Consider the following 14,212-nt stretch of genomic DNA (forward strand, 5'->3'; position numbering starts at 1 on the left):
TCTACTGGAATCTCAAAGTGATGATTTAATAATCTCCCTTCAAATATGTAAATATATTACCTAGCTGAAAATAAGATAATAAACCAAATATTTCTGTAGGACCTCATTCATATGTTTAAAAAGACTCAGTTCTTGGATAACAGGAGGGGGTGGTGTTGGTGAGTCAGTTAATCTCAATTCTTCTGGCCACATATTCATTAAAACAAAGAAACCACACCAGCACCACTGCCTCTACAGTGCTGATCACCAGCTAACACATGAGGGCGTTTCCGTTAAACTATCTTTAAGGTCTCTTCCCACTTGAGAGTCTATGGCTCTGCCACTGTGGTGTAGCAGCAGGCAAACACAACTATCTGACTCTATTTATTAAAGTAATAAAGTTAAAAGACACACTGACTATAAATCTCTACTACATGTTTTTAAATAAATGTATAAAAATGGTGCTTTGTAAAGTCCTGTTTTTATGACTTTTAAAAACAAGCAGTAAATTCATGTTGGCTCGTCAAAAGGAGAGCAAAGATAGATTCCCCTCCCCCATAGAACATTCTGATTACTTTTAGCTTAGCTTCATTAATAAATAGAAAGCAAAGTAACTGTGGGCCAAAAATGAAAATTTATTCTATAAATTTCAGAAAACTAAAAGGATACAGAAAACAGAGAATAAATTAAGTATTATCACACATATCTTTACCATTTTTCACAAAATAGCAGCCTAATCAATTATTTTCCTTAAAGATGTCTATTTATAACAAAGATTGTCTAAATTTATATTGTTTTAGCAAAAAAATTCCTTTGTCAGTAATTACTGAAATCCTCACTCTTTATCAAAAACTCTAATGAAAAAATCCAACTTAATTCCATAGATTAACATTTTTGAACATTGCCAAATATAGCTACCACAACCTATACAATTTCAGACAACAAAAAGATGGTCCTTTAACAAGTTGGTATAATTATTTAAATTTTACACATAAAACAATTTTTTATATTTCTAATTTCCTGATTTCTCAAAAGGCTTTTTGAAAACTGATTTTCAGGTGATGAATGATATTCAATAAAATCAAAAAAATTCAAATTAAGTTAACCTAGATACCGAAATGTTTCTTTTTCAATTACTTTCTCAAATAAAAATCTTTCCATTTCTCCTTTTTCTTTTTTTTGCTTGAGGAAGATTGTCCCTGAGCTAACATCTGTGCCAATCCTCTATCTTGTGTGTGGAACACCACTTCAGCATGGCTTGATGAGTGGTGTGTAGGTCCAGGCCTAGGATCCGAACCCACAAACCCAGGCCACTGAAGTGGAGCATGTGAACTTAACCACTAGCCCAGCAGGTCAGCCTTTCCATTTCTCTTTATATGGTAAGTTAACAGATATTGTGAAAACCTTCATGACACAGAAACTAAAGATGTGTCAGCTTTTGTGTAGAAATTATCCCCTTTGAGAAGTACAAGGGAACAGTAACTATTTGAATACTACTTTATCTCTAGATGCTAGAATCTGCACCAGAGGTCAGCACACTTCTCTTGTAAAAGGTCAGAGAATAAATATTTTCTGCTCTCTAGGCTGCATGGTCTCTGTTACAACTACTCAATTCTGCCATTGTAGCAGGCAAGCAGCCATACACAGCACAGAAGAGAACGGGTGTCGCTGCATTCCAATGAAACTTTATTTAAAAACCAGATGAAAGACTGATTTGGCCCATGGGCCACAGCCTGTTGACTTCTGCTCTAGAGGAGTAATCTCTGCTTACCCAAGTTTTACCACTGTGTCCCTGGCACCCAGCCCAGAGGCTGGCAAACAGTAATAAACAACATTTAGTGAGTACTCACTATGCGCAAGGCAATTACCTAAGAACTTCGCATGCCTCATTTCAGTTTACTCTAATAACCTTAATAAGGTAGGTATCATAATGACCCTATTTTACAAACTGAGGCACAGAGAGGTTAATTAACCTGCAAATGGTCACAGGGCCCAAGCCAGGAGACAAACGCAGACAACCAAAGAACCCATATTAACCACTGTTATAATGCTTCTCTCTGTGCTAAAAAAACATATTTGTTAAACTTAGGAATAATGCCAGACGTTGCAAATTTACTTAAAATTAGAATGTGATTCCATGATTAGGTACCTTTTTCTTAAAAAGCAGCTCACATCTTTAAAATAGCTTTCTTACTCAAGAGAAATTTTCAGTTTATAAGGTTTCTGAAAATCTAATAGAAAAAAAATAAAGTCACATCACCTATGATCTTCCCACCTTGCAAAATAAAATTTCTTCTCTAGAACAAAGTGTAAAGAACTGTAAAAAGACTAATTTTGGTTTTAAAAATAAGTCTTTTGCATTTTTGAACCAAAGGTCATACCTAAAAGCAGATTTCTTCTGTTTTCATTCAAGGTCATACATATCTTAAGCAGCCAAGCCAGCTAAGACTATCCCAGTTAACTGCTTTATAAATCAGAGCCAGAATAGTAACAATGGATAAACTAAAGGGGCTACATCCTTCTGGAAACCAGTTGGCCAAAACAATCAAATCACAAATACACATGATTTGCATGGCATCTTTATCAACATTCTTCTATCAATGAGAATATAAGGATCTTCTGCGGACTTGGGATAACCTTTAAGTTGGATAACACAGGACTTCAGAATCAATATTAATAATCAGAAGGAAAAGTTTTAAGCTGAATAAAAATTTGAAGACACTGACTTTACATTAGGAGCATCTTGAGACACTAAAAAAGAATAACTATTATCAATATAGCCATAAGTTTAGAATTTTCTACTAAGAAATGACAGAAAAAGTAGTTTTTGTATTATATTAAAGAACTATATTAAAATCTATTTTATGTCTAAGCATACTATTTGCAGCCTAATTTTTAAATACTATTTATAAGCAAACTGAAATTTCTGTCTTCTGGGGTTACTCAGTTTTTGCCTCCTTTCACTCCACCTAATCAAAAATAATTTGCTGAGTCAAGGATGTTTAAAACAATAAAAGTAATGCGAAACCTTATTATTTTTAAAGCATCAATCTATCATTTATCTATAATATAAACACCAAAAACATTTCTAAGAAAAGCGCGCATAACAACCATACACAATTTTAAATTTGAAGTGCTACAGGTGCATGTTTGACTAAAGAACCTTAATTTTCTATTAGTCTTTCAATGGACATGTTTCTTCATGTTTTCATTCATCTGCGTTTATTTATTTCTTAATTGCCACCTTTTATTCTCAGAAGTTTTGCTGTTATTTGCTTGTTTTAATTCTGCTCCTTTTGCAAAACTCACTTGTAGTCACCATCCTTCATCAATCGTTGTTAGGAGGCCTGACCTTTTAGTGTGTCAGTGCCCTTCACCTGAGTGACAGCATCAAGCTTTTCCATCCTTTGTGCCTACCCTCATACTATACTAAAAACTGACAGCCCTTCATTCTTAGCACCTGCTACCTAGAGATCATACTGTGAAGGGCTTGATTCAAAGCAAAGCAGCAAACACTTAGCATTTCTATTACTGGAGTAAATATCTGAGCATGGGCATCATTTCTATGGTTATTGCTATACGTGTAATACAATGTGGCCTTCACAAAATACAAATTTTCACAATTTCCTCAACCTCCACCTGGAAGGAACAAAAAAGTAATTTCCAGAGGCATCTATTTATAAAGGAGGATTATATAACAAACATGACTACTGTGCTGTAAGTACAATAATCACAATATTTGATTATTTTACATGCAATACATTATCTTAGTACCTAAACTATGTCCATTCTTGGTGTAGAAGCAGGTATTGTTGATAAGGTTAACACAACAGCCAATGACATCACCAGTCGTAAAAGTTGGTCCATAAGGTTGTCCCGTTCCAGAAGAACAAAATGAATGTCCATCATCCCCATGATAACCATACGAATGTTTATCCCAGCCTAAGGAGAAAGTTCCAGTATATTTACAATGAAAAGTAAGGATCCTCTGTGTTAGAGCTAATCACTAAGATTATGACAAGCAAGAACAGTACAACAGCTAGTACAAAGATAAAATTCCCAAATACAGATTTAAATTATCAACAATTACACTATTTTCTGTATTAAAACACCATTTACAACATTAAGGAAAATAAATTTCCCATACAGAACACTAAAACATGTATTAAACAGACAAGACTCCTACCAGAAAAAAAATAAACATAGCAAGACACATTTTCCATGCATATTTCCTTTGCTAATAGACCAAAGGAATTTTGCTTTGATTTGGTTTAAACACACACTCACACACCCAGTTTAATATAAAATAGAAGATTTTGCTGTTTATTCTCAAAAACATGCCCCCAAAATTAATTTTTAACATTAGTAAACAGAATATCAGAAAATAAAATTCAAGAATCAATCATTTCCACTGATTAATGGTTTTTGGAAACAGTTCTGCCATCTCAATTCACACCTTCCTTAGTTTACTTTTAATATCAGTCACATTCCCAGAATATTAAACAACTAAAAATGGGTTAAAAGCCAGGAATGTGTTGGGTAGCAAACAGAACCAACCATGTTAAAATATTTAAAGTAGTTGACATGACTACGTACTGTAAGTTAAAAACACCAAAAAAGCAAAACAAAACAAAAAAGCAACAAACAAAACAACACATAGTATCTATCAGTTTTGCTAAATAGCATAAAATTTGAATTTATTAAAACCACTCAGCTTCCACTTTGAACTCATGGTATAGGTTATTAAAAATAGAAAAGCAATCAGTTAAATACCATTTAACTATTTCAAGTTATCTGAAATTTTTAGCCAGAAGGAGTTACCCATAAGATTGTACCATAAACCAATTACAAGTGTACCTGGTAGTCTATTCATGTTCACACCTTGAGCAGAAAGACCAATTCCCATGTAACTGTTAAAAAAAAGAGAAAAGCAGACTATTATAGTCACATATGTATAAATTACCAAACACTTTCAACATTATCATAGGGTAGTACAAGAGTTATTACAATTCATTAAACAGCAAAAAGGGCAATTCTAAGCAACAATAAACCCAGATTCACAGTAAATTCATATAGCAATCATTCATAAACACAAAGTATTAATAATAATTATGCACTCTACCAATAACTACAAAAATCTCTTCAACTTATCTACACATAAGAATTTAGAATTACGACTTCTAACAAAAAGTATAGAAGGATTTGAGGAAGAAAGAAGAAACATTAAATAAGAAACAAATGTGTTTTCAAAAGGAAAAATCTAGACCACACACACAAAAAGGACAGAGATACATATTCAGAAAAAATGTCAAATTCATATAAAAATATCTGAAATACTTAATAAAATTACACTAAAAAGTGTATACTGGGGCAGGCCCCATGGCCTAGTGGTTAAGTTTGGTGTGTTCCACTTTGGCAGCCCAGATTCGGTTCCCACGTGTGGACCTACACTGCTCGGCAGTGGCCAAGTTGTGGTGGTGACCCACAACAAAAAAGAGGATGACTGGCACAGATGTGAGCTCAGTGTAAGTCTTCCTCACCAAAAAACAAAAATAAAAAACTGTGTACTGTAGTGCATCCATATATTGGTTTTCTAAAAGTGTTTTGGCAAATTGAGAAAATCAACCTAAACAGGAGACTCATTAATTTATGAAACTAGAAGAACAAAATTACCTCCACAAAAGAAATACAAGAGGGAAAGGTAATTATAAGGTATGCAATTCATTTTTAAAAGCTTATAAAATTAATAAAACCTGATAGACAAAAAGAAAGAACTAAATAAAAGAGCATACTGAATCCAGTTTCTTAAAAGGCTAACTGGCTAACTGTATCAAGATTTAAATGGCATTTGAGCATTTCAGCTACTATTCCTAATAAAAACTCAGTAACATAAGATTAAAAGGAAACTACATAAATATGCACGCTTTTTTCCAAATTTAATACAAGCAAGATATTCAACAGTGAAACACTGAAGCCATTTACATTAAAATCAGGAACATAGGGCTGACTACAACTGGTTAAATGTTGTTTTGAAGGTTTTAGATAATTTCATAAAATAAGAACACAAAATAACCAGTATATTAGAAGATACAAAATTATTAGTAGTTGCTGTGATTACATACAGAGAAAACTATGAAATATACTAAAAGCTTTTAGAATTAATTAGATATTTTAACTGACTGGATATAAGAAAAACAGTTTAATTTCTCTTCTAAGTAATAACCAGCTAAAGAAAGGAAGAGGTGTGTGTAAATGTACCAGTCACTATCACTACAGAAACCATAACAGGAACAAAGCTCTCAAGTAAGGCTCAAAAACAATGTGACAAGAGCCGTAAATAAATGGACATGCTATGCATCTGGATAACGTGACAGCATAACAATGGCAATCTCTCTAAAACTAATATATACATATAATGAAATTTAAGATAGAACCCAAATGAATTTTTGCAACAGGAAAATACGATTTTAAAGTTCATATTTGATCAAGAAAGGATGAAATTTTTTAAAAGAAAAATAACAGTGTTTGTCCTACTAGATATTAAAAGTCACAGTTAACTGAACTCATGAGAGCAATATTACTAAAAAGAGCATGTGCCACGTGAGACAATTGTGATAAACATTAAGACACAACATTCACATGTCTAGTCAAGAGGACCCATTAAATTTGTGTTTGAGGAGAGTGGCGGTGGCATCATGGCGGAATGAGCTCTTCCGTTAGTCTCTCCCCACTAAGATACAACGAAAAGGACACTCACTAACCAACAAAAGATGGACATCCACACAGCACAACTGATGTCTGAGAGATTGGCGCAGCCATACGTATGAATGTGGGGGGCCTGGACTCTCGGGCAGCAGTGGAAGGAGTTAGTGGATCTCCGCCCCCTCCCCAGTGGTAGTGATCTAGGACTCTCAACTCTGGGAAGAGAGAGGGGAACAGGAAGCCCTCTGAGGGAATGCTTTTGCTCTCGGAGTTGGTTCCCATCCCGCTAGAATGCCCCACACCAAGGCAGCTCAGACACCACGTGGGTGCCCCCACCAAGCTGAGCAGCCCAGGTGGACCACCAGTAAGTGCAGAGTGGGAATGCACAGGATTGCGCGTACGAAAGAAAGTGCACCTTCCCTCCAACTGGTACAACAGATCGGCCAGCAAGCCAGGGCAGAGGATCAACACCAGAGTGCCTGTGAGTGTGAAGCAGCGGTGGCCAACGGGCAGATGCAGAGAGCCCTATCAGCATAACTTTGAGTGGACAGGAACAACTTTCAATGGATGTGGCAGGTACAGAAAACACAGCTCCTGCCCCACCATCTCCCAGGGGTGGCAGTATTCCAGATACTACCACTATGCACCAGCAAAGTGTCACCCCACCTAATACCATGGAGAAATACATTAATACTCAAGGATGGATGAAAAATGACAGGTCCACAGAAACCAATCCTGAAGTCATAGAAATACAACTTGAAGAACAGAGAATTCAAAATAGTTATCATAAAGAAACTCAACAGGTTACAAGAAAATTCAGAAAGACAGTTCAATGAACTCACGAATAAAATTAATGAAAAGAAATTCTTCACAAAAGTTTACATCGAAACTCTAAAAACAGCCAAAAAGAAATGCTGGAGGAGCCGGCCTGGTGGCACAGCAGGTAAGTTCACATGCTCTGCTTTGGCGGCCTGGGGATTCATCAGTTTGGATTCCAGGCGCAGACCTACATGCCACTTATCAATCCATGCTGTGGCAGCATCCCACATATAAAGTAGACACAGATATTATCTCAGGGCCAGTCTTCCTCAGCAAAATGAGGAGGTTTGACAATAGATGTTAGCTCAGGGCTAATCTTCCCCCCCTACCCCCAAAGAAAGGAAATAAGAAATGCTGGAGACTAGGAACAGAGTGAATGAGATAAAACAATCTATAATCCTTAAAAAAAACAGAGCTGACATTATGGAGGACAGAATTAGTAATTTACTGGACAGAAATACAGAACTGCTTCAGGTGGAGGATGAGAGAGATCTAAGACTAAAAAGAAATGAAGCAATTCTCTGAGAAACATCCAACTCAATTAGGAAATGCAACATAAGGATTACAGGTATTCCAGAGAGAGAAGAGAAGGAGAAAGGAGCAGAGAGCTTTTTCAAAGAAATAAGAACTGAGAATATCCCAAACCTGGGGAAGAAACTGGAATTACAAGTAAACGAAGCTACTAGATCTAATTATATCAATGCAAAAAGACCTTCTCCAAGGCAAATACTAGTAAAACTGGCAAAAGTCAATGGCAAAGAAAAAATATTAAAGGCAGCAAGGCAGAAGAAAACAATCTACAAAGGAACCCCTCTCAGGCTTTCAGGGATTTTTCAGCAGAAACCTTACAAGCTAGCTCTCGAGTGGAATGATATATTCAAAATACTGAAAGACAAAAACATTCAGCCAAGAATACTCTATCTAGTGAAACTATCCTTCAGATACAACGGAGAAATAAAAACTTGCACAGATAAACAAAAGCTGAGGGAGTTCATCGCCACAAGACCCCACCCCCACAAGAAATGATCAAGGCAGCCCTCATATCTGAAACAAAAAGAAAAAGGTGGACAAAGCCTTGAGCAAGGAGAGAAACAGACACAAAATCAGAAAATTGCAGCTCTCTATCAGGACAGGTTAGCAAACACTTAAAACATTAAAGATAAAGGGAAGGAAGGCATCAAAGATAACTATAAACACTTCACTTTAATTATAAACTCACAACACAAAATGGAATAAGTTGTGACAACAATAACTTAGACAAGTAAGAGGAAAGGGATGAAACCTAGCTAGGCTAATGGAGATATGAAGCTATCATAAAATGGACTATCTCATCTATGAGATCTTTCATACAAACCTAATAGTAACAACTAAGCAAAAACAGCAGAACACAGACACAAATGATAACTAAGAAAACCATCATAGAAAATCACCAAACTGAAATGGCTATCAGAAATACATGGGACAAGAAACAAGGGAAATATAGTATAACCAGAAAACAAGAGATACAATGGCAGTATTAAGCATTCATCTATCACTAATCACTCTAATCGTAAATGGACTGAGTTCTCCAATCAAAAGAGACAGAGCAGCTGGATGGATTAAAAAACAGGACCCAGGGGCCAGCCCCATGGCCAAGTGGTTAAGTTCACATGCTCCGCTTCAGTGGCCCAGGGTTTCACCAGTTCATATCTTAGGCATGGACATAGTACTGCTCATCAAGCCATGCTGAGGCGGTGTCCCACATAGCACAATCAGAAGGACCTGCAACTGGAATATACTACTAAGTACTGGGGGGCTTTAGGAAGAAGAAGAAAAAAAAAGAAGTTTGGCAACAGATGTTAGCTCAGGTGCCAATCTTAAAAAAAAAAACAAAACACAAGAACCAACAATATGCTGCCTCCAGGAAACATCTCAGCTCTAAAGACAAACACAGGCTCACAGTGAAGGGATGGAAGATGGTGCTCCCAGCGATTGGCAAACAAAAGAAAGCAGGTGTTGCCATACTTATATAAGACAAAGCAGACTTCAAGATAAAAAAGGCAATGAGAGACAAAGATGGGCAGTACAGACATTCCACCAGGAGGACGTAACACTTGTGAATATATACTCACCTAAAACAGGAGCACCAAAGTAGATAAAGCGACTATTCACAGACCAAAAGGGAGAAATTAACAGCAACACAATAAGAGTAGGGGACCTCAGCATTTGACAAGATCCAACAGCCATTTATGATAAAAACTCTGAACAAAATGGGGATAGAAGGAAACTACCTCAACATAATACAGGCCATATATGACAAAACCACAGCCAACATCATACTCAATGGGCAAAAACTGAGCGCCATCTCCCTGAAAACAGGAACAAGACAAGGATGCCCTCTATCACCACTCTTATTTAACATAGTACTGGAGGTTTGGGCCAGAGCAATTAGGCAAGAGAAAGGAACAAAAGGAATCCAAATAGGAAGGGAAGAAGTGAAACTCTCACTGTTTGTAAACGACATGATCTTATATATGGAAAACCCCAAAGAATCCAGTGTAAAACTTTTAGAAATAATCAACAACTACAGCAAATTTGCAGGGTATACAATCAACTTACATAAATTAGTAGCACTTCTATACTCTAATAACAAACTAACAGAAAAAGAACTCAAGAACACAATACCATTTACAATCGCAAGAAAAAGAAGAAAATACCTAGGGGTGAATTTAACAAAGGAAGTGAAAGACCTATACAACAAAAACGACAAGGCTTTCCTGAAAGAAATGGATGACGACATAAAGAGATGGAAAGACATTCCACGTACACGGATTGGAAGAATAAACATAGTTAAAATGTCCATACTACCTAAAGCAATCTACAGATTCAACAGAATCCCAATGACATTCTTTACAGAAGTAGAACAAAGAATCCTAAAATTCATAGTGGACAACAAAAGACCCCAAAGTGCTAAAGCAATCCTGAGAAAAAAGAACAAAGCTGGAGGCATCACAATCCCTGCCTTCAAAATATACTACAAAGCTACAGAATCAAAACAGGGTGGTACTGGTGCACAGATCAACGGAACAGAATTGAAAGCCAGAAATAAAACCACACATCTATGGACAGCTAATCTTTGACAAAAGAGCTGAGGGCATACAATGGAGAAAAGAAAGTCTTTTCAACAAATGGTGCTGGGAAACCTGGAAAGCCACAGGTAAAAGAATGAAAATTGACCATTCTTTTTCACCGTTCACAAAAGTAAACTCTAAATGGATCAAAGACCTAAAGCTGAGACCTGAAACCATAAGGCTTCTAGAAGAAAATGTAGGCAGTAAACTTTGACATCAGCATTAAAAGGATCTTTTCGGACACCATGTCTTCTCAGACAAGGGAAACAATAGAAAGAATAAACAAATGGGACTTCATCAGACTAAAGAGCTTCTTCAAGGCAAGGGAAAACAGGACTGAAACAAAAAAACAACCCACCAATTGGGAAAAAATATTTGCAAGTCATACAACCAACAAAGGGTTAATCTCCATAATATATAAAGAACTCACACAACTCAACAACAAAAAATCAAACAACCCAATCAAAAAATGGGCAGGAGACATGAACAGACATTTCTCCAAAGAAGATATATGGATGACCAATAGGCACATGAAAATATCTTCATCATCACTGATCATCAGGGAAATGCAAATCAAAACTACACTAAGGTATCACCTTACACCCATTAGAATGGCAAAAATAACCAAAACAAAAAGTAACAAATGTTGGAGAGGTTGTGGAGAAAAAGGAACCCTCATACACTGCTGGTGGGAATGCAAACCGGTGCAGCCACTATGGAAAACAGTATGGAGCTCTCTTAAAAAACTAAAAATAGGAATACCATATGACCCAGCCATCCCACTACTGGGTATCTATCCAAAGAGCTTGAAGTCAGCAATTCCAAAAGTCCCATGCACCCCTATGTTCATTGCAGCATTATTTACAATAGCCAACATGTGGAAACAACCTAAGTGCCCATCAACTGATGACTGGATAAAGATATGATACATATATATACACACACACACATATATATATATACATCCATACACACACAATGGAATGCTACTCAGCCATAAAAAAGAATAAAATCATCCCATTCACAACAACATGGATGGACCTTGAGGGAATTATGTTAAGTGAAATAAACCAGATAGAAAAGGACAATCTCTGTATGACTCCACTCATATGAGGAATTTAAACACGTGGGCAAAGAGAACAGATTAGTGGCTACCAGGGGAATGGGGGGATGGGGGTGGGGCACAAAGGGTGAAGGGGTGCACCTATAACATGAATGACAAACAATAACATACAACTGAAATTTTACAAGATTGTAAACACGCTACTTACATCAATGGATGGACCATCCAGACAGAAAGTCAACAAGGAAATAATGGAATCAAATGAAAACCTAGACCAGGTGGACTAATGGATATATAGAGAACACTCCATCCCCAAAACAGCAGAATATACACTCTTCTCAAGTGCACATACAACATTCTCAAAGACAGACCACACGTTGGGAAACAGGGCAAACCTCAATAAACGAAATCACAGGGGCCAGCCCTGTGGCTGAGTGGTTAAGTTCACACGCTCCACTTCAGGAGCCCAGAGTTCACAGGTTCAGATCCTGGGCGTGGACCTAGGACCACTCATCAAGCCATGCTGAGGGAGCGTCCCACATAGCAGAGCCAGAGGGACCTACAACTAGAATATACAACTATGTACTGGGGGGCTTTTGGGAAAAAGGAAAAAAAAAAGGATTGGCAACAGATGTTAGCTCAAGTGCCAATCTTTATAAATGAATGAATGAACGAAATCACATCAAGCATCTTTTCCAACCATAATGCTATAAAACTAGAAATCAACTACAAGAAAAAAGCTGGAAAAGTCACAAATACGTGGAAACTAAACAACATGCTACTAAACAACCAATGGATCAAAGAAGAAATAAAAGGAGAAATAACAAAATATCTGGAGACAAATGAAAATACATCATACCAACTCTTATGGGATATGGCAAAAGCAATCCTAAGAGGAAAATTTATAGCAATACAGGGCCACTTAAACAAGAAAAATCTCAAATACGTAATCTTAAACTATACCTAACAGAACTAGAAAAGGAATAAACAAAGCCCAAAGCCAGTAGAAGGAGGGAAATAATAAAAATTAGAGCAGAAATAAATGAAAGTGAAACCAAAAAAACAGCAGAAAGGATTAATGAAACCAAGAGCTGGTTCTCTGAGAAGAAAAACAAAATTGACAGAGCCTTAGCCAGACTCACCAAGAAAAAAAGGGAGAAGGCTCAAATAAAATTAGAAATGAAAAAGGAGAAATTATAAATGGATACCACAGATACACAAAGGATTATAAGAGAATACTATGAAAAACCATATGCCAACAAACTGGACAACCTAAAAGAAATGCATAAATTCTTAGATTCGTACAACCTCCCAAAAGTGAATCAATATGAACCAGAGAATCTGAATACACCAATCACAAGTAAAGAGACTGAAACAGTAATCAAAAACCTCCCAGGGGCCGGCCTGGTGGCGGAGCAGTTAAGTGCGCCCGATCCACTTCTCGGAGGCCCGGGGTTCGCCGGTTCGGATCCTGGGTGTGGACATGGCACCACTTGGCAAAAGCCATGCTGTGGTAGGCGTCCCACATATAAAGTAGAGGAAGATGGACATGGATGTTAGCTCAGGGCCAGCCTTCCTCAGCAAAAAGAGGAGGATTGGCAGCAGTTAGCTCAGGGCTAATCTTCCTCAAAAAAAAAACCTCCCAAAAAATAAAAGTCCAGGACCAGATGGCTTGTCTAGAGAAATCAGCAAATATTCAAAGAAGATTTAATACCTATCCTTCTCAAATTATTCCTAAAACTGAAGATGATGGAACACTTCCTATGTCATTCTATGAGCCAACATCACCCTGATCCCAAAACCAGGCAAAGACAACACAAAGAAGGGAAACTACAAGCCAATATCACTGATGAACACAGATGCAAAAATCTTCAACAAAATATTGGCAAATCAAACATAGCAATACATTAAAAGAATTGTATACCATGATCAAGCGGGATTTATACTAGGGACACAGGGATGGTTCAACGTCTGCAAATCAATCAACATGATACACCACATTGAGAAACTGAAGAATAAAAACCACATGATCATCTCAATAGATGCAGAGAAAGCATTTGACAAGATCCAACATCCATTTATGATAAAAACTCTCAATAAAATGGGTAAAAGAGGAAAGCAGAAAGTACTTCAACATGATAAAGGCCATATATGACAAACCCACAGCCAACATCATACTCAATGGTAAAAAACTGAAGGCCATCCCTCTGAGAACAGGAACAAGACAGGAGTACCCACTCTTATTCAACCCAGTACTGGAGATTTTGGTTAGAGCAATTAGGCAAGAAAAACAGATAAAAGGTATCCAGGGTATCCAAATTGGCAGAGAAGAAATGAAACTCTCACTATTTGCTGATGACATGATTTTATATGTAGAAAACCCCAAAGAATCCACCAGAACACTATTAGAAATAATCAACAACTACAGTAAAGTTGCAGGGTACAAAATCAACTTAGAAAAATCAGTTGTATTTTTATATTCTAAGATCAAAGTAACAGAAAGAGAACTCAAGAAAACAATCCCATTTACAATTGCAAC

At 36.8% G+C, this 14,212-nt stretch overlaps 1 protein-coding gene across 1 annotated transcript in view; it reads right to left on the reverse strand.

The window, feature by feature from the left end:
* RANBP9 (RAN binding protein 9) overlaps nt 1-14,212 on the reverse strand; it is a 92,720-nt gene that overhangs the window by 28,053 nt on the left and 50,455 nt on the right. The window contains exons 3-4 of the mRNA XM_023624471.2: nt 4,837-4,889; nt 3,754-3,921 (exon numbers count right to left, since the gene is read on the reverse strand). Of these exons, the coding sequence (XP_023480239.2) occupies nt 3,754-3,921; nt 4,837-4,889 (221 nt within the window). The remainder of the gene's footprint in view (nt 1-3,753; nt 3,922-4,836; nt 4,890-14,212) is intronic.

Source organism: Equus caballus, chromosome 20 (genome assembly GCF_041296265.1).
Source record: "Equus caballus isolate H_3958 breed thoroughbred chromosome 20, TB-T2T, whole genome shotgun sequence".
NCBI lineage: Eukaryota > Metazoa > Chordata > Mammalia > Perissodactyla > Equidae > Equus > Equus caballus.